Source organism: Passer montanus, unplaced genomic scaffold, assembly GCF_014805655.1.
Source record: "Passer montanus isolate IOZ18808 unplaced genomic scaffold, ASM1480565v1 scaffold303, whole genome shotgun sequence".
Lineage (NCBI taxonomy): Eukaryota > Metazoa > Chordata > Aves > Passeriformes > Passeridae > Passer > Passer montanus.
Window position 1 is genome coordinate 10,507 of NW_024367742.1, and position 20,068 is coordinate 30,574.

Here is a 20,068-nt window from a genome sequence, read left to right on the forward strand (position 1 = left end):
GGGAGGGATCAGCAGGACCCCACCTGAGGCTCCCAGGTCTGTTGTGGGGCACAGGGAGGGTGAGGCTGGCGAGGGGAGCGGTGGAGGGGTGGCCACAGGGCCTGGCTGCGACCCCAGCAAGGGACTGGGATGTGCATGGATGATGGGCCACCATCACGGGGCAGCGGACCACTGTCCCTGGACACTGTCCCTCCATCCCTGGACGCTGTCCCCCCATCCCCGGACACTGTCCCTCCATCCCCGGACACTGTCCCCCCATCCCTGGACACTGTCCCCCATCCCTGGACACTGTCCCCCCATTCCTGGACACTGTCCCCCCACCCCTGGACACTGTCCCCCCATCCCTGGACGTTGTCCCCATCCATGATGTCAGAAGGAAAAGCTTCTCCCTGGGGTGGGAATTTCTGTGCTGGTTTCCCACAAGTGCCCGGCTCGTTCCCACCCGGCCCCGGCTGGACTGGGAAATCCATGACCCCCCCGGGGAAGGGACAGTGGTCACCCCGAGGGGCAGGAGGGGCTGTGTCCCCACTTGGGGGGCACAGGGAGAGGTTGGACAATCCAAGGGCTGGACCTGCTGTCAGGATGGACTCCTGGGGGTGGAAGCACCTTCGGGAGCATCTCTGGGGGAGCAGCGACCGCTCAGAGTCCAGAACGGCTCCCGCGGCTCCTGGGGACAGCCGGGACAGCAGCGGTGGCACCTCCAGGGCCACGTCCTGCAGAGCTGCCCCAGCTGTGTCCATCCCGGGCTCTTCTCCCGGCCCCAAAGCCGCGTCCGGCCCCGCTACTCGTTGAAGATGGCGCCGAGCTGGGGCCCGGCCACGTGGGGCGGGAAGGGCTCGAAGGCGACGTCCAGTGGGATCTCGTAGCGGGGCACGGAGCCCTGGAAGTGCGAGCCGTGCCCGTGGGCCCCGGCCAGGCCCACCGAGGGGTAGTGCGCCATGAAGGGCGGGTAGGGCTTCTCCAGCTCGGGGGACCCGTCCTGCTTCAGGGAGAAGTTCCCGCTGATGCTCAGCGGCGGCGTCAGGGGCCCCTCGTAGGGCGGCGTGGAGCAGTCCGAGGGGTGGCTCCCGAAGGAAGCCTCCACCAGGCTCTTGAAGGCCGGCGGCTTCAGGTGCAGCAGGTGGGACTCCATGGAGCCGTAGGGGGGGCTGGGCAGCCCCTGGTAGCCGAAGGAGTGGCCGGGCAGGGCTGGCTCGCAGGGCTTCTCCTCGTGCTTCTCCAGGAAGAGCGGCTGCGCCCCCAGCTGCAGGCAGCCGGCCACCAGGTTGCTGGTGGGCTGCGAGAGCCCCTTGCACAGCATCTCCACGAAGCTCTTCCCCTCGGGCGTCTGCCCCGTCTCCAGCACCTCGGACAGGGCCCAGATGTAGTTCCTGGCCAGCCGCAGCGTCTCGATCTTGGAGAGCTTCTGGGTTTTGGAGTAGCAGGGCATGACGCGGCGCAGGTTGTCCAGGGCGTCGTTCAGGCCGTGCATCCGCGTGCGCTCGCGGGCGTTGGCCTTGACGCGCCGCGCCCGGAACCGCTCCAGCCTGGCCTTGGTCATCTTCTTCTTCTTCGGGCCTCTCCTCTTGGGCTTCTCGCCGTCCTCTTCCTCCTCCTCCTCCTCCTCGGCGCTGTCGTGCTGCTCGGCCAGGGCCGGCACCAGCGCGAAGGGAGCGCTCCCGGTGTCCCCCTCGCCCAGCTCGGCCCCGGCTGCGGGCGCGTCGCCCATCCAGGCCTGGCTGCTGACGAGCTCGGCCATGTCCGAGGGCTTGGCGCAGCTCTGGGGCATCTGCAAGGGAGGGACGGGCACGTGGGGACGGATCCCAGAGGGAGAACCCTCAGCGCCATGGGAAAATCTCCCTCCAGGCACAGCCCACTCCCAGCACCCGTGGATTCCCTTTTTCCTCCTATTTCCCTCTCAGTTTCCAGAGGATTTTATTTGGGAGGTGCTGGCGCCTCTCCCTGAGCTCCAGCAACGTTCCCAGAGCTTCCAGCCATCCCATTTTGGGGTTATTCCCGCGTTATTCCCTTCTTGTCACACCCTCCACCCCGACTGTCACACCGGGGGTGACAAGAGGGGGCTGGCGATTCCTGCTCTGAAATTTTCCTTCCCTGAGCCTCCCTTGCCCTCGGTGGCGGCCCCGGGTCCCCGTTAATCGGCCCCCCCAAATCCCATCACGGCCCCCGGCTCGTTCCATAAAGCTTTAGCCCCTAAGCAGCTTTGCTGGAAGTGCTGCTCCCCTTTCCCGAGCATCCCACGCGGAAAATCCCACTTTTAATATGCGTGATGGGCTCCCGGGCGGGATTAGGGTGTTAATTGCTGTGCTATCCCCAAGGACCACGCGGCCCCAATTAACTCCTGGCGGAGCACCGGGGGTCTGGCGGAGGACGGGAAACCGGGGGGGTGAGGGCGGGGAAGGATCGATTTTGGGGTGAAGGGGGTGGGTCCGGTGAGATCAGCCCCAAAACGCTGCAGATCTGCCCCAAAACGCTGCAGAACTGCCCCAAAACGCTGCAGAACTGCCCCAAAACGCTGCAGAACTGCCCCAAACCCCCTCAGGCTGCAGCCGGGGGTCCCTTTCCCCCCATCCTCGCGGATCTTCTCTCTCCTCGCTGCTCCCGGGATCCATCCCGGGTGGGAATCCCCGGGTTTGGGGTTCCCTTCTCGAGGGGAGCATTTCCAGGGAAAGTTCTCCCTTTGGAAGTCTCGCTGGAATTTTTAAGGGGATTTTGCTTTCTTTCTACAGAATATCGATCTAAAACTAAAGAAATCGCACGAAGAGGGAATTGCCTGAGGAAATCGCTTCCTCCTCCACCATCCCCAGCCAGAGCCCGGCCCCGCCGCGCCCGGGGGTCGCCGAACCCTCGCTGTGCCCCCAGCCCGGTCCCGGCACCGCGGCTCCGTCCCCAGCGGGCACCGGGGCAGCGGCTGCGCCCCCATCCCGCCCCTGTCCCCGCACCCCCGGCCGCTCAAACCCCCCCGGGCCGGGCTCAGAGCCCCCCGGGCCGGCCCGGGGGCACCGGGAGCGCCGAGCGGCCGCGGAGCCCCCTCGGGGGCACCCCCGGAGGGGAGTGCCGGGGTCCCGGGATGCCGGTCCGCCCTTACCTGGGCACGGCAGCGAGTCCCCGCTGTCACTCGTGTCACTCGCCCGGGGACATGGCGGGGTCAGCCCCGGGGAGCGCAGAGGAGGCGCAGCGGGAGCGCACCGGGAGCGCACCGGGAGCGCAGCGGGCACCGGCGGCTCCGCGCTCGGGCTGTTTTGAGAGCTCCGCGCTGCCCGCGGCTCCTGCCCGGCCGAGGGTCCCGCGTGGCTCCTCCCACGGGGGGAGTGACCGGGCCCGGCTCCTCCCGCGGCCCCACCGGGACCCCGACGGCAGCGCCCGAGCGTCCCGGGCTGGGGACCGGCGGGGGGGACACCCCTGGCTCTTGGGGACCCCTGGGTGGAGTCTCGGGGACACCCCCTGTTATTGGGGACCCCTGGGTGGGCACTCGGGGACACCCCCGGTTATTGGGGACCCCTGGGTGGGCACGCGGGGACACCCCCGGTTATTGGGGACCCCTGGGAGGGCACGCGGGGACACCCCCGGTTATTGGGGACCCCTGGGTGGGGGCTCGGGGACTCCCCCTGTTATTGGGGACCCTTGGGTGGGCACTCGGGGACACCCCCGGATCCTGGGGACCCCCGGACGGGACCCCTTGGATGGATCCCCTGGAGGAGCCCCCGGACGGACCCCCACGGATAAAGCCCCCGGACGGACACCCCCGAAGTCCCTCCCAGTTTGCCCAGCCCCAGGACAGCCCCCGGGCCCCCCTCCCTCCCATCCCACGATGTGACAGTGCCACAGCCCCGGGGGTGTCCTCACCCCCCGCCCCTCATTGCTGGGCACTGCCCCGGTGACAGCGGGGGTGACAGCGGGGGTGACAGCGCTCCCCCCGGGTGCTGGGGGGGCGCGGGGGCTGCGAGCCCCTCGTGGCGGTAATGAGCGGGCGAAGGGCCGTAATTAGCGCTCGGCAGAGCCAGAAGGAGCCCGGGGGAGCTGGGGACAGGCAGGGGAAGGGACCTCGGGGCTCGGCAGCCCCCGGGAAGGGAGAGCAGGGGGTGAAAAAAGACCCCCGCCGAAACTCTGGGGGATCCTGGGTTGTTTTACTTGGCCCGGGGACTGGGGGAGCCCCTCGGACCTGGGGCAGCAGCTGGAAGTGGGGGACAGGGATGACACCCCAAAAATCATCCCCCGACCCCCTCCTCATCCCTCCGCTGTCCCCCAAATCCCCGCCAGCCCCGCGGGACCCTTCCCCAGTGCCTGGGAGCGCTCGGAATCGCGGCCGCGGCAGGCCGGGATTACGGGGAATACTAATTAATTCATTAGGCGGCTCCGTGGCTCCCTCCCCGGCGCGCGGCCCGGGCGGCAGGAACAGATTGCGGCCGATAAATCTGCCTGTTGCGGGCCCCCCCTGACAGATGGCTCCAACAGGTCCCGGCACCCGCACAAAGGGGCCGGTGGGCGCCCCGGGGGAGGGGGGACACGGCCCGGGCTCCCCCGGGACCCCCGGGCATTGTCTGCGCCGGCCACGCGCCCCCACCCCCGTCCTATTGTGCGGGGGGACCGCAACTGCCGGGGGTGCGGCGGCCCCCGGAACGCTCGGCTGAGATTTCCCTTCCCTTCCCTTCCCTTCCCTTCTTTTTCTCTTTTCCCTTTCCCTTCTCTTATTTCCTTTCCTTTCCTTTCCTTTCCTTTCCTTTCCTTTCCTTTCCTTTCCTTTCTTTTCCTTTCCTTTCCTTTCCCCTTTCCCCCCCACCTCCAGGAACGGGCACAGCCCCCCAGCCCTGCCCGGGTGGGCACCGGGGGGGTCCCCACGATGGGCACCAGAGAAGTGCCACCCGTGCCACCCGTGCCCGGGGCTGGGGGTCCCCAAATCTCCAGCTGTGCCCACCCCAGGAGCCGCCCCCCTTCTCCCTGGAGCCCCCCCTCTGCCACTCCTGGGGACCCCCACAAGGCCGTGTCCCCCCCGGGCCGTGTCCCTCTGTCCCCCCCGGCCGTGTCGCCCCCGGGGTGGGGGGCAATTTCCAGGGTAAATATCGGGAGAAGCCCCCGCGGCCCGGCTGGAATTCCTGGGCCCGTGCGGAAGCGCAATTAGCGCGTATTAACGGGGTCTAATTTAATCCCGGCAGCTGCGCCCGGGCCGCCTCATTTGCATAACACTGGGGAATGCAATTAGGGAGAAATGAGGGGCTGGGGGGCCCCGGGCGTGGGGAGGGCGGGGGGCTGCGGCCAGCGCTCGCTGACCCGTGCTTGTCACTTTGAGCGATGGTGGCACCGGCGGGGGGGGCGCGGGGGCGGCGGGGACAAAGGGGCGCTGCCCCCGGGGTCCCCTCGGCTGAGTTTTGGGGTCTCCAACCCCCCCCGGGTGATCCACCCGGGGGCTCCGGGGGGAATTTCCCCACCGCGGTGGAAATTGTGGGAATGTTGGTGCTGGAGAGGGGACGCGTCAGGGGCTGGGGACACTCGGGGGGACCCCTGACCCCCCAAACCTGCGGGAGCGGGTGACAGAGTGGGGGGCACCTGAGAGGCGCGGGGTGAGCCTCTCGCGCTGCTCCTGCCTCAGTTTCCCCTCCCTCAGCTTCCCCTTCCCCATTTTCCTGCTCCAGTTTCCCAGAGCTGGGAAGGGGGGGGATGCACCCCCCAAAAAGGGGCAGGAAAAAAAGAACTTTTTGGAGCAGAACCCCCCAGGGGGCTTTTCCTGCCGGGGAACACCCCCAGGAGCACCCCCAAGGAGATTTTCCTGCCGGGAATCCCCCAGGAGCCGCCCCAGAGGGAATTTTTCCTGCTGGGATGTGGCTCGAGGGGGGGTCCTGGGTGGGCTGGGGTCCCTGGTGTCACCCCCCGAGGGGAGGTGGCAGCGCACACGGAATCACACAGGGAATGTCACATGGAATCACACATGGACCCGCACACGGGATCAGCCCGGGCGGGGCACGCGGAGCCGCGCTCGGAGCTCCGGGAGCGGCTCCCGCATCCCCGGGCCGGAGCTGACCCCTGCTGGCCGCAGCCTCAGCAGCCGAGCCCCCCGAGCGCCCCCCGCCCCTCGGGGGGTCCCCAGCGCTCCCCGCTGGGGGTTTGGATGGTCAGGATTTGGGGTTTTGCACTACCCGGGGGGTTTGGATGGTCAGGATTTGGGGTGCTGGCGGGATTTGGGGTCCCAGCACAACCCCGGGGTCACAGGACTCTGGCACAGGCGCACCCCTGGGTGCCACCCCAGGGTCCCCCCGCTGCTCTTTGGGGCCACGGGCACCCCTCGGAGCCCCGTGGGGTCACAGCGGGACCCCGGGGGATCCCCGCAGGGGGGTCCCCCATTCTCGGGACGCGGAGGAGGAGGAGGAGGAGGAGGAGGAGGCGGCGGCGGCCTTGGCACCGGCGGGGGCACTGCTGGCTGCTCGGCCGCGGCGGGCCCCAGATGTTGAGCTGCGGGCACGGCTTTGCCCGTTTGGCAGCGGCCTGGCCCAGCTGCCGCCCCTGTCCCGCGGCTCCGCAGCCGGGGCTGCCCGGCCCCCCCCGGAACGGCCCCGCTCGTCCCCCGGGGCCCGCGGCGGCACCTGGGCCAGCCTGGCCCCGGCCCAGGCGTGGAGCGGCGCCGGCACCCCCGCGGGGAGCGGGGCCCGCGCCAGCTCCGGGAAAATCCCCCGGGAGCGGCGGCCCCTCCGCGGACACCGGGAGCGGGGGTGAGGGGGGGCTTGGGGGGCGTTTCGGGGTCAGGAAAGAGATCCCGGGGGACCCCCGGCTGCCCGCGCAGCTCCGTGCAGGGAGCGGGGATTTCCCCAGCCTTGCCAGGCAAATCCATTAATTACTCGATGAAGGGAAATTAATTAGGATGGGTTCCTCCGAGTGCGGCTGAGGCTGCAGCTCCGGGACCCACATCCCGGCTGATCCGGGGGGGCTCCCGAGGGGACGGGGCTGGAGGGACACCCCGGGGTGCTGCTTGTCTCTGCTCCCCCCGGGGGACCCCCCGAGCGACCCCCAGAGCCACCCCCACCCCATCCATCCCCACCCCGGCCCTCAGAGCCGGGAAAAGCCTGCCCTGGCCTCGGGGGTGCGGAGTGGGGGCGGGTGCCCCCAGTACCCCCCCAGTGTCCCCCCAGTGTCCCCAGTGCCCCCCCACTGTCCCCAGTACCCCCCCAGCGTCCCCCCAGTGTCCCCCCCTCCCTTTACTGGGGACATCGTGGCCTTTTGGGGCCACCGGGGCGGGGACATCCCGGGAGCCTGCAGGAGGTCACGTGCTTGGATGTCACCACCTGGCGGCTGCTGACGTCACCACCTGGCAGCTGCTGACGTCACCACCCGGCGGCTGCTGACGTCACCCGGCTGTCACCACCCGGCCGATCCCAAGGCTCGGTGGGTTCCGCTCCCTTTCTCTGCTCCGTCCTTTATTTGGGGCCAATTCCCGGCGTTTGGGGCCAGGTCAGGCCCCAGGTGGCCGCAGGTGACATTTCCACACCGGGGTGTGCCCACAGGTGACATTTCCACACCGGGCGTGCCCACAGGTGACATTTCCACACTGGGCGTGCCCACAGGTGACATTTCCACACGGGGTGTGCCCACAGGTGACATTTCCACACCGGCTGTGGCCGCAGGTGACATTTCCACACCGAGTGTGCCCACAGGTGACATTTCCACACCGGGCGTGCCCACAGGTGACATTTCCACACTGGGCGTGCCCACAGGTGACATTTCCACACCGAGTGGCCCCACCCGGGTGGGTCCCAGAGCCGGAGCCTGATCCCGGCTCGGTGCCCCCTGGGTGACAATGACAGCGCCAGGAGCCCCTTGTGCCACCTCGCTGGGGACATCGGCAGCGCCGGGCCGGCCCTGCTCACCGACAGCCTTTTCCTGGGGAGAAAAACCAGAAAAAAAAAAACCAGAAAAACCGCAGCGAAGCAGCCGGAAAAGCAGATTTTGTGGGGCTGTGAATTCTCTCACCTGCCCAGAGCTCGCACCGAATTCATTTTCCGCCCCCTCCGCGTCCCTGGGCCGGCTCCGCATCCCCGAGCTGGCACCAGGCGCCTTTTCCTGGCAAAAAACGGCCCGAAAAGTGCCGGGTTTGGGGAAAAAGCTGCCCGGCAGCGGGGGGAGGAGGCGCGGGGAGATGTGAGCCAGCGAGGAGGAGGAGGGTGAGGATGAGGCAGCTCTTCACACCGGCACGAGGCATCTCCCCGCGCCGGGAGGGGCCGGGCTCGCTCCGAGCGGGGATTTATTGAGGGGAAAATCACAAATTTCGGGTGGGCTCCCATCCTTGGGGGGCTGAGCGAGTCGGGGGTGAGCGGGGAGCGGAACCAGAGCCACGAGATGTCCTTCACGGGCTCCGAACTGGGAACCAGCGGGCCCCGGTTCAGCCCCGAGCCCTGGGGGGTTTTTGGGGGGAAAAACCCCGAGATTTCACGGAACCCGGGCCGGGCTGATCCCGGGGGGTCGGGCTGGTCCCGGGGGGGCCGGGGTCCCTCGGGAGGGTCCCGGGGCTCCCAAAAACCACAGAGCTGCTCGCCCCCCCCACTCCCGATCTCCCGCTTCCCACGGAGCTGCCGCCTCATCGCCGTTGCCATGGAAACCGCAGCCCCCCGCCCCCCCCCACCCCGGGCAGGGCTCTGGCACAGCCGGGGGGGCCCGGAGCTGCCAATCCAACCTCGGCCCCCGCAGGACATCGTGAGGGGGCGTGGGACCCGCCACGGCCCCGGGGACACGGCCAGGGGGGTCCCCAGGGATTGTCCGGGACCCCCCCGCAGTGAGGGGGGACGGGAGAGGGACAAGGACAGGGGACAGGAGGTGCTGGGTGTGGCAGAGGGGACCGAGATGTCCCCGGCCACTCGGGGGTCCCCGTGTCCCACCCCCGTGGGGACCCCGAGCTGTCCCTGCCCGCCCTGGGAGAGCCTGGGGAGACAGCGACCCCCCCCAAATGAGGGCCGGGCCCAGCTCCTGACAGGGACAGGGAGTTTGGGGACAGGGAGGGGGGTCTGGGGGTTGGGGTCTGCACTCTGGGGTGTGCAGGAGCCTGGAGCACAGCTGGGCACAGCTGGAGGGGTCTCCCATCCCCGGGGGTCTCCGGGAGGGAGGAGGATTGAAGCCACGGCTGAAGACCCCAAAACGGGCGTGGGGATGGGGTGGGGGGCCCTCGGTTCGTTGTGCTGGACCCCAGCCCCATTTCCCCCCACCCCCGACAGAGCCGGCAGCACACGAGGGGCGGCGTTTGGGATCGGCTTTATTTGGGATGTGCGGGGACAAGGGGGGGGGTCTCTGGGTCCGGGAAAGCCGCGGGACGAGCCGGGAGCTCGGCGGGATCCGTGCCCTGCTCGCTGCTCACTGCTCACCTGCAAGAGAGAAAACAGCGGAGCTGAGCCCCGGCCCAGCCCCCTCCTCCCCCTCATCCCCCCTTGGGACCCCCACCCAGGCGCCCCCCACCCCCCCAGGCGCGGGGAGGGGCCGGGGGCCGCTGTGGGGCGCTGACCTCGGGGCCGCAGCCCGAGCCCCCGTGCGCACCCGAACAGGTGATTGCTCAGGTGGGTCACCAGCCAGTTAATCGCGTCCATGAGATGAGACAGCACCCCCTCGTTCTTCTCGCTTTCCTGCGCCTCTGCGGGGGCAAAACCGGGGGGCTCCAGCACCCCGAGGGGCTCCTCGCCCCCTCCTCGGGGTCCCCCCCCCCACCCAAAGCGGTGGCGCTGAAGCCCGGCACGTCCTGACCCCCCCTGTGACCCCCCGGCCGTGCCTCGGGGGGGTCTGACCCGCCCGCTCCCTCCCCCTCGGAGCCGGGACAGGGATTTGGGGTCGTTCCCAACCCTCGGGAACGAACTGACCCGGCAGCACCGACCCCGCCTTGGAACAGAGGCAGAACCCAAAAATCTGCCCTTCCCTGGGGGGTTCGGGGGTTTTGGGGGGCTCTCAAAGCAAATCTGCCCTTCCCTGGGGGGTTTGGGGGGATTTAGGGGGTCCCAAAGCAGATCTGCCCTCCCCTGGGAGGTCCGGGGGGATTTAGGGGGTCCTAAAGCAGATCTGCCCTTCCCTGGGGGGTTCGGGGGGATTTAGGGGGTCCCAAAGCAGATCTGCCCTTCCCTGGGGGGTTCGGGGGCTGTTTGGGGGGATTTAGGGGGTCCCAAAGCAGATCTGCCCTCCCCTGGGGCTTTTAGGGGTTTGCAAACCTTTCAGTTTGTCTGCCAGTTCCACCAGGACACTCGGGTCCAGGCTGAGCTCCTCTGCCTCCTCGGGGCCCTCTTCAGGATCCTCGGACCCCTCTGGGCTGGCTTCAGGATCCTCAGGCTCTTCATGGTGTGCTTCAGGCTCCTCAGACTCCTCTGAGCTCTCCTCGGGATCTCCTGATTCCTCAGGGCTCTCCTCAGATTCCTCAGACTCCTCGGGGCTCTCCTCAGATTCCTCGGATTCCTCGGGGCTCTCCTCGGGTTCCTCAGTCTCCTCTGGGCTGGCTTCAGGTTCCTCAGACTCCTCGGGGCTCTCCTCAGATTCCTCGGACTCCTCTGGGCTGGCTTCGGGATCCTCGGACTCCTCTGGGCTGGCTTCAGGTTCTTCAGACTCCTCTGGACTCTCCTCAGATTCCTCGGATTCCTCGGGGCTCTCCTCGGGTTCCTCAGTCTCCTCTGGGCTGGCTTCAGGTTCCTCAGACTCCTCTGGACTCTCCTCAGATTCCTCGGACTCTTCAGGGCTCTCTTCAGATTCCTCAGACTCCTCAGGGCTTGCTTCAGGTTCCTCGGATTCCTCAGGGCTGGCTTCGGGCTCCTCGGACTCCTCAGAGCTCTCCTCGGGATCTTCTGACTCCTCGGGGCTCTCCTCAGATTCCTCTGATTCCTCAGGGCTGGCTTCAGGTTCCTCTGATTCCTCAGAGCTCTCTTCGGGATCCTCGGGCTCTTCAGGGCTCGCTTCAGGTTCCTCAGACTCCTCGGGGCTCTCCTCAGATTCCTCAGATTCCTCGGGGCTCGCTTCGGGTTCTTCAGACTCCTCAGGACTCTCTTCAGGATCCTCGGGCTCTTCAGGGCTCGCTTCAGGTTCCTCAGACTCCTCGGGGCTCTCCTCAGATTCCTCGGATTCCTCGGGGCTCGCTTCGGGTTCCTCAGACTCCTCAGGACTCTCTTCAGGATCCTCAGACTCTTCGGGGCTTGCTTCGGGTTCCTCAGTCTCCTCAGGGCTCTCCTCAGACTCCTCAGACTCCTCAGAACTCTCCTCAGACTCTTCAGGGCTCTCCTCAGACTCCTCAGGACTCTCTTCAGGTTCCTCAGACTCCTCTGGGCTCTCCTCAGACTCCTCAGGGCTCTCTTCAGGTTCCTCAGACTCTTCAGGGCTCTCCTCAGATTCCTCAGACTCCTCTGGGCTCTCCTCAGACTCCTCAGACTCTTCAGGGCTCTCTTCAGACTCCTCAGACTCCTCTGGGCTCTCCTCAGACTCTTCGGGGCTCACCTCAGGATCCTCGACCTCGTGGGGTTCCTCGTTGGGCTCCAGCAGCTCATGGGGCTCCTCGCTGGGGTCCAGCAGCCCCAGCAGCTCCAGGGGTTCCTCATTGGAGTCCAGCAGCTCATGGGGTTCCTCATTGGGGTCCAGCAGCTCCAGGGGTTCCTCGTTGGGCTCCAGCAGCTCCAGGGGCTCCTCCTTGGGCTCCAGCAGCTCCGCGGGGTCCAGCAGGTTGCCGAGCTCCGCCAGGAGCCCCTCTGCACTCGGCTCCTCCACGGGGCCTGCGGGGGAAGAGGAGAGCTGGCATCGCCCGCCTGGGCAGGGGTCGGGAGCCCCAGGACCCCCACCCCAGTCTGGGGACACCGCGGGCACCCTGACCTCCCTCCTGCACCCACCGGGACACCCCTGGTGCCACCCCGGTGCCACCCTGATGCCACCCCGATGCCATCCTCAGTTCCACCCCAATGGCACCCCGATGCCATCCACAGTGCCACCCGCAGTGCCACCCCGATGCCACCCGCAGTGCCACCCCCGTGCCAGCCCGGTGCCAGCCCGGTGCCAGCCGTGTCCCCAGCTCACGGGCAGTGGCCAGGCTGGCGAGCCCGGCCAGCAGCAGCACGGCACAGAGCTTCATCCTGGCGGCGGGCACGGGCACAGAGGGCACAGAGGGCACAGAGAGCTGGGCTGAGCGCGCTGCCTGAGCCGGGAGCCGCCTCTGCCCCTTATGAAGGGGCTGGGGCAGGGCTGGGCACCCGGGGATTTTCCAGGTGTGGGCAGGTGCCCGTGCCAGGGTGGGATTAGCCCGGATTAGCCCCCAGCCCCCCCGGGCCAGCCCAGCCCCAGCCGCGGGCAGTTCCTGACCCCCCCAGAGCTCCGTGGGTGCAACTTCAGAGTGTCCCAGGGCACCCCAGAGCAAACCAGGGCACCCCAGGGTGTCCCAGGGCACCCCAGAGCGTCCCAGGGCACCCCAGAGTGTCCCAGGGCACCCCTGGACCCCTCCCAGGCCCCCCCACGCTCCAGCACTGGTTTCCCAGCACCTGATGGGAAAAGGACGGGAGGGGACATTTGGGGACATGGAGGGACACGGGGATGGGGGGACATGGAGGACACACAGCTGGGACAGGGAGTGACCATGGGCTGGACATGGCCAGGACACAGAGTGACACGGGCTGGACACGGGCTGGGCACAGAGTGACATGGACAGGACAGGGAGTGACACGGGCTGGACACAGTGACACGGAATGGACACGGGCTGGGCACAGAGTGACAGGACAGGACAGGGAGTGGACACGGGCTGGACACAGTGACATGGGGTGGGCGGAGTTCCGGGGAGTGATTGATTGATTGATTGATTGATTGACAGCAGCTCCGAGGGAGGGAGGATTCCGGGATGTGTCCCAGGAGAGGCTCTGGGTCCTGCAGGGGTGGTGTGGGGTGGGAATGGGGTGAGGGATGGGACGGGGGATGAGGGGTGGGGATGAGATTGGGGATGGATTGGGGATGGGATTGGGGATGGATGGGGATGAGATTGGGGATGGGATTGGGGATGGATGGGGCTGGACGTGGGTAGGAACAGGAATGGAGAAGGGATGGCTGTGGGGATGGGGCAGGACATGGTGTCCGTGGGGATGGAATTTGGGATGGAATTGGGGCTGGATGTGGATGGGGATGGAATTTGGGATGGGATGGAATTGGGGCTGGATGTGGGTGGGGATGGCATTTGGGATGGAATTGGGGCTGGATGTGGCGCCAGCAGGGACGGAGAGCACCCTGCACCAAATGTAGGACACGGGGCCCTGCTGCAGCCCCCCCACTCCCTCCCTGCCCCCCCAGCAGCTCCGGCTCCCGTGGGAAGCGGCTCCCACGGCTTGGCCACATCCTTCCTCTTGGCTGCCGAGCCGAGGGATGAATCCTGGGTGTTTTCCATCATCCCAGCGCCCGAGGGAGGATCTGTGCCACCTTCCTGCCTGTTCCTGGTGGCTCAGAGAGCCCCGTTCATTCCCGGTGGGAAGGGGAGGGTGAGGAGAGCCCAGGCGTGCCCCGGGCGGGGATTTGGGGCAGGCAGATCCGGGAGGCACAGCCAGAGCCCCCAGCAGGGAGCTGGAATCCTGGATCGGGGAGTTCATCCCCAAACGCCCTCGCAGAAACACCTCATGGCAAGAGGAACCTCTTTGTGCTGCTCCAGCAGCCAGAAGTTCCCAGTCCCAGGGGATTAATTAATCCTAAATGGCCCCAAAATCCCCTAAAACCCTCCCGGGAAGCACCGTGGGCTCCAAGGTGTCCATGAAAGGTGCTGGGGCTGCTGATGTCTCCGTGGAGAGCCGGAGGGAGATGTCCCAGCGTGTCCCCAACCCCATCCCTGTCCCAGCCTGGCTCTGGGATGGAACAGTCTCCCACTGGGATTTGGGATTCTGCCCCTGTGGGATGGAATCCTCCCCCCAGGGTTTGGGATTCAGCTCCGGTGGGATGGAACCCTTCCCTGGACCCTCCCCCCGGGGTTTGGGATGGGACCCTCCCCCCGGGGTTTGGGATGCGGCCCCGGTGCCGGAGGGGCCGCGGGGCTAATCCCGGATGATCCCGGCCTGGCCGCCCGCCATGGGGAAGCCCCGGGGCTGTTGATGCTCCGGGATTTCCCTTCCCGGTGCCACCGTGGCACACCGAGGGTCCCGGGGGCGGCGACAAAGGGACAGCCCGGCGACAAAGGGACCGCCGTGGCTCCTTGCCCGGGTCCCGGGGCTCGCACCCGGGTGGCGCGGGGGCTGTCCCTGTCCCCTGGGTGGGGGCTGGGCAGGGATGATCCCCCCCCCCCCCCCCCCCCCCGCCAGCACGGACACAGCCACCGCCATCCCTTGGGGGACTTTATTGTGTCCCCAACCCCTCCAGTGTGACCGACCAAAGTGCAAGTGACGTCCCCAGGAGTTGGGGACACGTCCCCAAGGGCTGGGGACACGGGGGGACACGGGGGGGACACGGGGGGAGACGGGGCAGGTGATCTCAGGTCACCCTGGGGACACGGGGCCACAGCAGCACGGACACACCGGGTGGCACGGGGTGGCACGGGGACACGGAGTGGGTCGGAGACACGGTGGCACCGAGCAGCCCGTGCCCCCCAGGAGGGTGGGGAAGACCCCAGCTCACTCCTGCGGGTGGTGATGAAGGGATGGGGGGAGCGGGGCCATCATCATCCTCATCCTCTTCATCATCATCATCATCCTCATCCTCCTCCTGGCTCGGCACCTGCGGGGGCGGCTGCGGGGCTGAGCGTGTCCCCGCTGCCGTGACAGAGCTGTGGCACCGCGTCCCTCGTGTCCCCACGCGTGACCCGGCCCGGCCTGTGCCCGGGGGGGGAGGGGAGGGACGCGGCTCCGCCCGAGCCTCTGAATCATTTAAACCTTAAAAGCCTGGGAGGCTCCGGGGACATTTCCCGCTCCAGCTCCTTCCCCGCGCCCGCCGGGGGGGCCTTCCTCCCTCCTCCTCCTCCTCCTCCAGCTCCAAGGACTCCGCCGCTCCTCGGGGCTCGGGGACCCTCGCGGGGGGCTGCACCCCGTGGGACCCCCCCGCAGCCCCCGCGGTGTCCCCGGGGTGACACCAAGGGCCGAGGCCGGGGTCCCCCGGGGGTCGCAGCCCCGCGGGGCTCTCGGGGGTGGCCGCCACCCTGCTGGGGTGACATCGCCCCACGGGGTCCCCTGTGTCCCCTCGCGCTGCTCTGTCCGAGGTGTCCCCAACCTTCCCAAGGTGTCCCCAAACTTCCCTCTTCCCTAAGGGTCCCCAAACTTCCCTAAGGGTCCCCGACCTTCCCAAGGGAAGCGGGTGACGGCGAAGCCACCCCGGGTTTGGGGGTGACAAGGAGGGGTTTTCCCTGGCAGTGGATTTCCAAGCTGGGATGGCACCTCTGAGGCCGGGGGACAGCACGGGGTGACAGGGACATGGGGACAGCACAGAGTGATGGGGACATCCCCAGCGTGGGGACAGCGCTCACCTCACGGCCACTGAGGTGTCACCCCTGGCCCCTCATCCCTCCCGACGGGTCCCCAAGGAGCTGGAGTTCCCAGGAACTGGAATCTCCAGGACCTGGAATCCCCAGGAGCTGGAATTCCCAGGAATTGGAATTTCCAATATCTGGAATCCACATGATCTGGAATTCCCAGGAATTGGAATCTTCAGGATCTGGAATCTCCAGAAATTGGAACCTCCAGGAGCTGGAATCCACATGATCTGGAATTCCCAGGAATTGGAATTTCCAATATCTGGAATCCACACGATCTGGAATTCCCAGGAATTGGAATCCACACGATCTGGAATTCCCAGGAATTGGAATCCCCAGGATCTGGAATTCCCAGGAATTGGAATCCACACGATCTGGAATTCCCAGGAATTGGAATCCCCAGGATCCTGACACCCCAGGGGAAGATGGAAATATTCCTGTGGAGAACAGGAACACCCCCGGGAGGACGGGAATATTCCTGAGAAGGACTGGAAGAGCTCCGGAAGGACGGGAAGAGCCCTGGGAATGACAAGGATGCTCCTGGGAAGGACGGGAAGAGCCCTGGAAGGACGGACAGATCCCCGGGAAGGACGGACACCACCCTGGACAGATCCCTCAGCCCCGCCCCGGGGTGGGAGCGGGAGAAGGGCCCCGTCCTGTCCCCCCTGTCACATCCCGCACACGGCTGTCCCCAAGGGGGTCCCCAGGATGTCCCCAGGGGGGTCCCCAGGATGTCCCCTGGATGTCACCCAAGCACGGCCAGGGCACCCGCAGCGCCACCAGGGCCTGGCCAGTGAACTCGCTGCTGCCGGGGGGGCTCCCAGTTCAGCACAACCCCCCCCAGTATCCCCTCATCCCATTCCCAACCCCCCCATTCCCTCGGGAAGTGCGGGGTGGGGGGTCGGGGGGGTCTCTCCCACCAAAAATTCCCGACGAGCCCCGGGATGGGGCTGGGGGTCCATCTGCCTCTCCTCCCCCCCCCCAGCGCTGGGAACCCCCCCTCCCCAAAACCACCAGGGCCTTTATGGCGACCCCCGCCCCCTCGGGATGCCCCCCCGGGACCCCCGGGGCTGGCGGGGGGGCACGGCGGGGCTGGGGCGGCCCCCCCCGCCTGACCTACTTAGGGATTCCTGCCGGCAGCTCCGGCACCGCCCGGGCTCGGGCTCCATGAATAAGTGATGGGACACGCGCTCAGGGCTGCGGGGGGGCCGGCCCCGAGCCCCCCCGGCCTGGAACCACGGCCCCGAACCCCCCCGGCCTGGAACCACGGCCCCGAACCCCGGCCCCACAACCCCCCCTGTCCCACACCCCGAACCCCCCCACACCCCTGGGGGTGTCACTTGGGGGGCACACGGGGCTGTGGGGACACAGCACACCCAGGACAGAGGATCGGGGACACCCCCAGCCCCCCCAGTCCTAACTCGGCCGTTTTAGGGTTTTTGGGGGTGTCCCTGCGGGTCCGGGCTCAGCGGGACAGTCCCCGAGCGCTGGCCTTGTCCCCTTGTCCTGGAGAGGGGGGGCGATGGTGGGACTGCCCCCCCTGACTGCGGGGCGGGTGCTGTCCCTGTCCCTGTCCCTGTCCCTGTCCCTGTCCCTGTCCCTGTCCCTGTCCTTGTCCCCTTGTCCCTGTGTCTGTCCGTGTGTCCCAGTCTCTGTCCCACTCTCCTGACTCTGTCCCTGTGTCCCTGTGTCTGTCCCTGTGTCTGTCAGTGTCCCCAGCACTGTCCCCGTGTCCCGTTGTCTGCCCCTGTGTCTGTCCCCGTGTCCCGTTGTCCGTCCCCGCGTCCCACGCGCGGGGCCCGGGGCGAGGCGTGGCCTCCGCGGGGCGTGGCCGGGGCGTGGCCGGGGCGTTCCCGGGGCCACCGCGCCGAGCGGCCGCCGCTGTCCCCGGAGCCCCGCGGGACCGTGGGGCGGGGGGTGGCAGTGCCAGGGCCATGTGCCCGCTCCGCGCGATGCCACCGCGGCCAGCCCGGGACCCCCCGGCCCCTCCGGCCCTCGCCCGGCCCTGCTCCCGTCAGGGCCGCTCCCAGAACGGCCCCGGGCACGGGGTGACCCCGCGGGGACACGGCCGGGGACCCCCGGGCACCGCCAGCCCCCCGGGGGCTGCGGGGCACTCGGGGGTCTGGGGGAGACCCCTGGGCCCCTCATCGCCCGCGGGGGCTTGAGGGGGTGAGGAGAAGAGGGGGGTCCCTGCCGTGCCCTCCCAGCCGGGGGTGCCGGGGGTGGGGGGCCAGGACCCCCCCGGTGCCAGCGGAGCGGGGGCGAGGGTGGCACTGTCACTGAATGTGCCCTTCTGGGGCCACCACCCCGCGCGGTGGCAGCAGCGGGGGGTCCCCAGGAGGGAGGGGGAGAGTTGGGGGTCCCCAGGAGGGAGGAGAAGGGGGGCACGAGCCCCCCAGCACCCAGCCCCGGGCACCCTCAGCCCCGTCCTCATCAGAGCCGGGCTCGGGCACTGCCCAGCCCCGGGCACCCCCTGCCCTGCCGTGCCTCAGTTTCCCCTCCCCGGGGGTCTCACCCAGCGCCTCTCGGGGCGCTGGGGTGGGGGTGACGCGGCCCCGTGCGGTGGCAGCAGGTGGCACTGCCCTTGTCCCCTCCCTGCTCCCCTTCCTCGCGGTGACGGGGCTCGGCCGTGCCACCCCTCTGCGGGTGGCACCGCGGTGTCCCTGCGTCCTGCGGGGTCACCCCCGATCCGTCCAGCCCCACCCTCCCGTGTGCCCCCCGCAGGTCGGGCAGCCCCCTGACCCCCATCTCAGCCGAGCCCCCCCCGGTGCCCCCCCGGTGCCCCCCGGTGCCAGGCCCGGCCCAGGCCTTTGTCCTGCGCCTCTGCCCGTGTCCCCAGCTCCCCCCGAGGCCGCGGGGACAATCCCGGGGGGTTTTGCTGAGCCGAGCTGAGCCGGGCCAGGCCAGGGCCCTCCCGCTGCTGCCGCTGCCCGGTGCCCGGTGCCGGTGCCGGTGCCGGTGCCCGGTGCCAGTGCCAGTGCCCGGTGCCGCTGCCGGTGCCCGGTGCCCGGTGCCCGGTGCCAGTGCCCGGTGCCCGGTGCCCGCTGCCGGTGCCCGCTGCCGGTACCGGCCCCGTCCCCGCTGCCCCCGGATCGCTCCGCGCTCCTTGATCGATGCTGGAGATTGATCTAAAAATAGCTCCGGGAGGGAGCGGGGATGGAGGGATGGGGGAGGGATGGGGCATGGAGGAGGGAGGAGGGAGGGGAGGAGGGGGAGGTGCGGAGGGGCGGGGGGGGCTCCCGGCCGCTCGCCCGCCTCATTAGCATCTCATCAGCATCTCATTAGGCAGCCCGCCTCATTAGGGAATCCTCGCTGGGAAATGCGGCTGGCGGAGCGCTCAGTCACTGGGTCAGCGGGGAAAGGGGGCGCGGGGTCAGCGCTGTGCCCACCGCTGTGCCCGGTGCCACCGCTGTGCCCAGTGCCACTGCCGTGCCCACCGCCGTGCCCAGTGCCACCGCCGTGCCCAGTGCCACCTCTGTGCCCAGTGCCACCGCCGTGCCCAGTGCCACCGCTGTGCCCAGCGCTGTTCCCAGTGCCACCGCCGTGCCCACCGCTGTCCCCAGTGCCACCGCTGTGCCCAGTGCCACCGCCGTGCCCAGTGCCACCGCCGTGCCCAGTGCCACCTCTGTCCCCACCGCGGCCACCCCGCGGCCACCGACCCCCCCAGAAGGCAGCGGCGGGGCCGGAGCGGCTCCGGGTGACCTTGGGCAAGGACAGCGGCCGCAGAGGAAGGGCAGGGCCCCGCCGCTGTCCCCGTGTCGCTGTCCCCGTGTCGCTGTCCCCAAGCCCTTCCCGCGGCCGGGTATAATTAGCTCCGGGATGGAAAAGCCACCTGTGTCCGGCCACCGCTGTCCCCGCGGGGCCACGACCGGGGCCACCACCGGGGCCGCCACCGGGGCCACCACCGGGGCCACCACCGCCCCGGGCACGGCGACACGGCGGGCTCGGGGCCAGCGGAGACAGCGGTGTCCCAAGCCCTGTCCCGGGGGGTCAGGGCCGAGGGTCCCAGTTCCATATCTGGGGGTTCCCGCTCCCTGTCTGGGGGTCCCAGTTCCATATCTGGGGGTCCCAGTTCTGTGTCCGGGGGTCCCAGTTCTGTGTCTGGGGGTCCCAGTTCTGTGTCCGGGGGTCCCAGCTCCCTGTCTGGGGGTCCCAGTTCTGTGTCCGGGGGTCCCAGCTCCCTGTCTGGGGGTCCCAGTTCTGTGTCCGGGGGTCCCAGCTCCCTGTCTGGGGGTCCCAGTTCTGTGTCCGGGGGTCCCAGTTCTGTGTTGGGGGTCCCAGTTCTGTGTCCGGGGGTCCCAGCTCCCTGTCTGGGGGTCCCAGTTGTCTCTTCTGTCCCCCCCAGATCCGGAGGCGCCGCCCGACCCCGGCCAACCTGGTCCTGAGCAGTGACCAATCGTCCCCAGGTGGGTCCCAGCGGTGTCCCCGCGTCACCCCCGGCCCCAGCCCACCCAGGGACCCCCCAGAGTGCTCAGGGACCCCCCCCCAAGAAGCTCAGGGGCCCCAAATATGTTCAGGACACCCCCCAACGTGGTCAGAGACCCCCCCATTACCCAGAGGGTCCCCCCCACATGCTCAAGAAGCCCCTAAGGACACTCAGGGACCCCCTAAATGACTCAGGGACCCCCAAAACTGCTCAGCCACCCCCACGTCACTCCCAGC

General features: G+C 68.6%; 2 protein-coding genes across 2 annotated transcripts; both read right to left on the reverse strand.

Moving 5' to 3' along the window:
- Positions 1-781: 781 nt before the first annotated feature.
- NEUROD4 (neuronal differentiation 4) lies at positions 782-3,164 on the reverse strand. Its single transcript, XM_039714702.1, has 2 exons — positions 3,086-3,164; positions 782-1,768 (listed from the first exon to the last, which is right to left on the reverse strand). The coding sequence occupies exon 2, from the start codon at positions 1,766-1,768 to the stop codon at positions 782-784; it is 987 nt and encodes a 328-aa protein (XP_039570636.1). The 5' UTR covers positions 3,086-3,164.
- Positions 3,165-9,261: 6,097 nt separating this feature from the next.
- On the reverse strand, positions 9,262-12,055 carry LOC120504829 (fibrous sheath CABYR-binding protein-like). The gene is made up of 4 exons (XM_039714695.1): positions 12,001-12,055; positions 10,164-11,702; positions 9,505-9,598; positions 9,262-9,335 (listed from the first exon to the last, which is right to left on the reverse strand). Exons 1-4 carry the CDS (start codon positions 12,053-12,055, stop codon positions 9,332-9,334), a joined length of 1,692 nt encoding a protein of 563 aa, XP_039570629.1. The 3' UTR covers positions 9,262-9,331.
- Between the last annotated feature and the right edge of the window lie 8,013 nt (positions 12,056-20,068).

Excerpts from the sequence above, each read along its gene's own strand:
- NEUROD4 (XM_039714702.1), bottom strand. The coding sequence starts at position 1,768 with ATGCCCCAGAGCTGCGCCAAGCCCTCGGACATGGCCGAGCTCGTCAGC.
- LOC120504829 (XM_039714695.1), bottom strand. The coding sequence starts at position 12,055 with ATGAAGCTCTGTGCCGTGCTGCTGCTGGCCGGGCTCGCCAGCCTGGCC. Across the intron at positions 11,703-12,000 it reads CGCCAGCCTGGCCACTGCCC|GCCCCGTGGAGGAGCCGAGT; the intron begins GTGAGCTGGGGA and ends CTTCCCCCGCAG. Across the intron at positions 9,599-10,163 it reads ACTGGCAGACAAACTGAAAG|AGGCGCAGGAAAGCGAGAAG; the intron begins GTTTGCAAACCC and ends TTGCCCCCGCAG.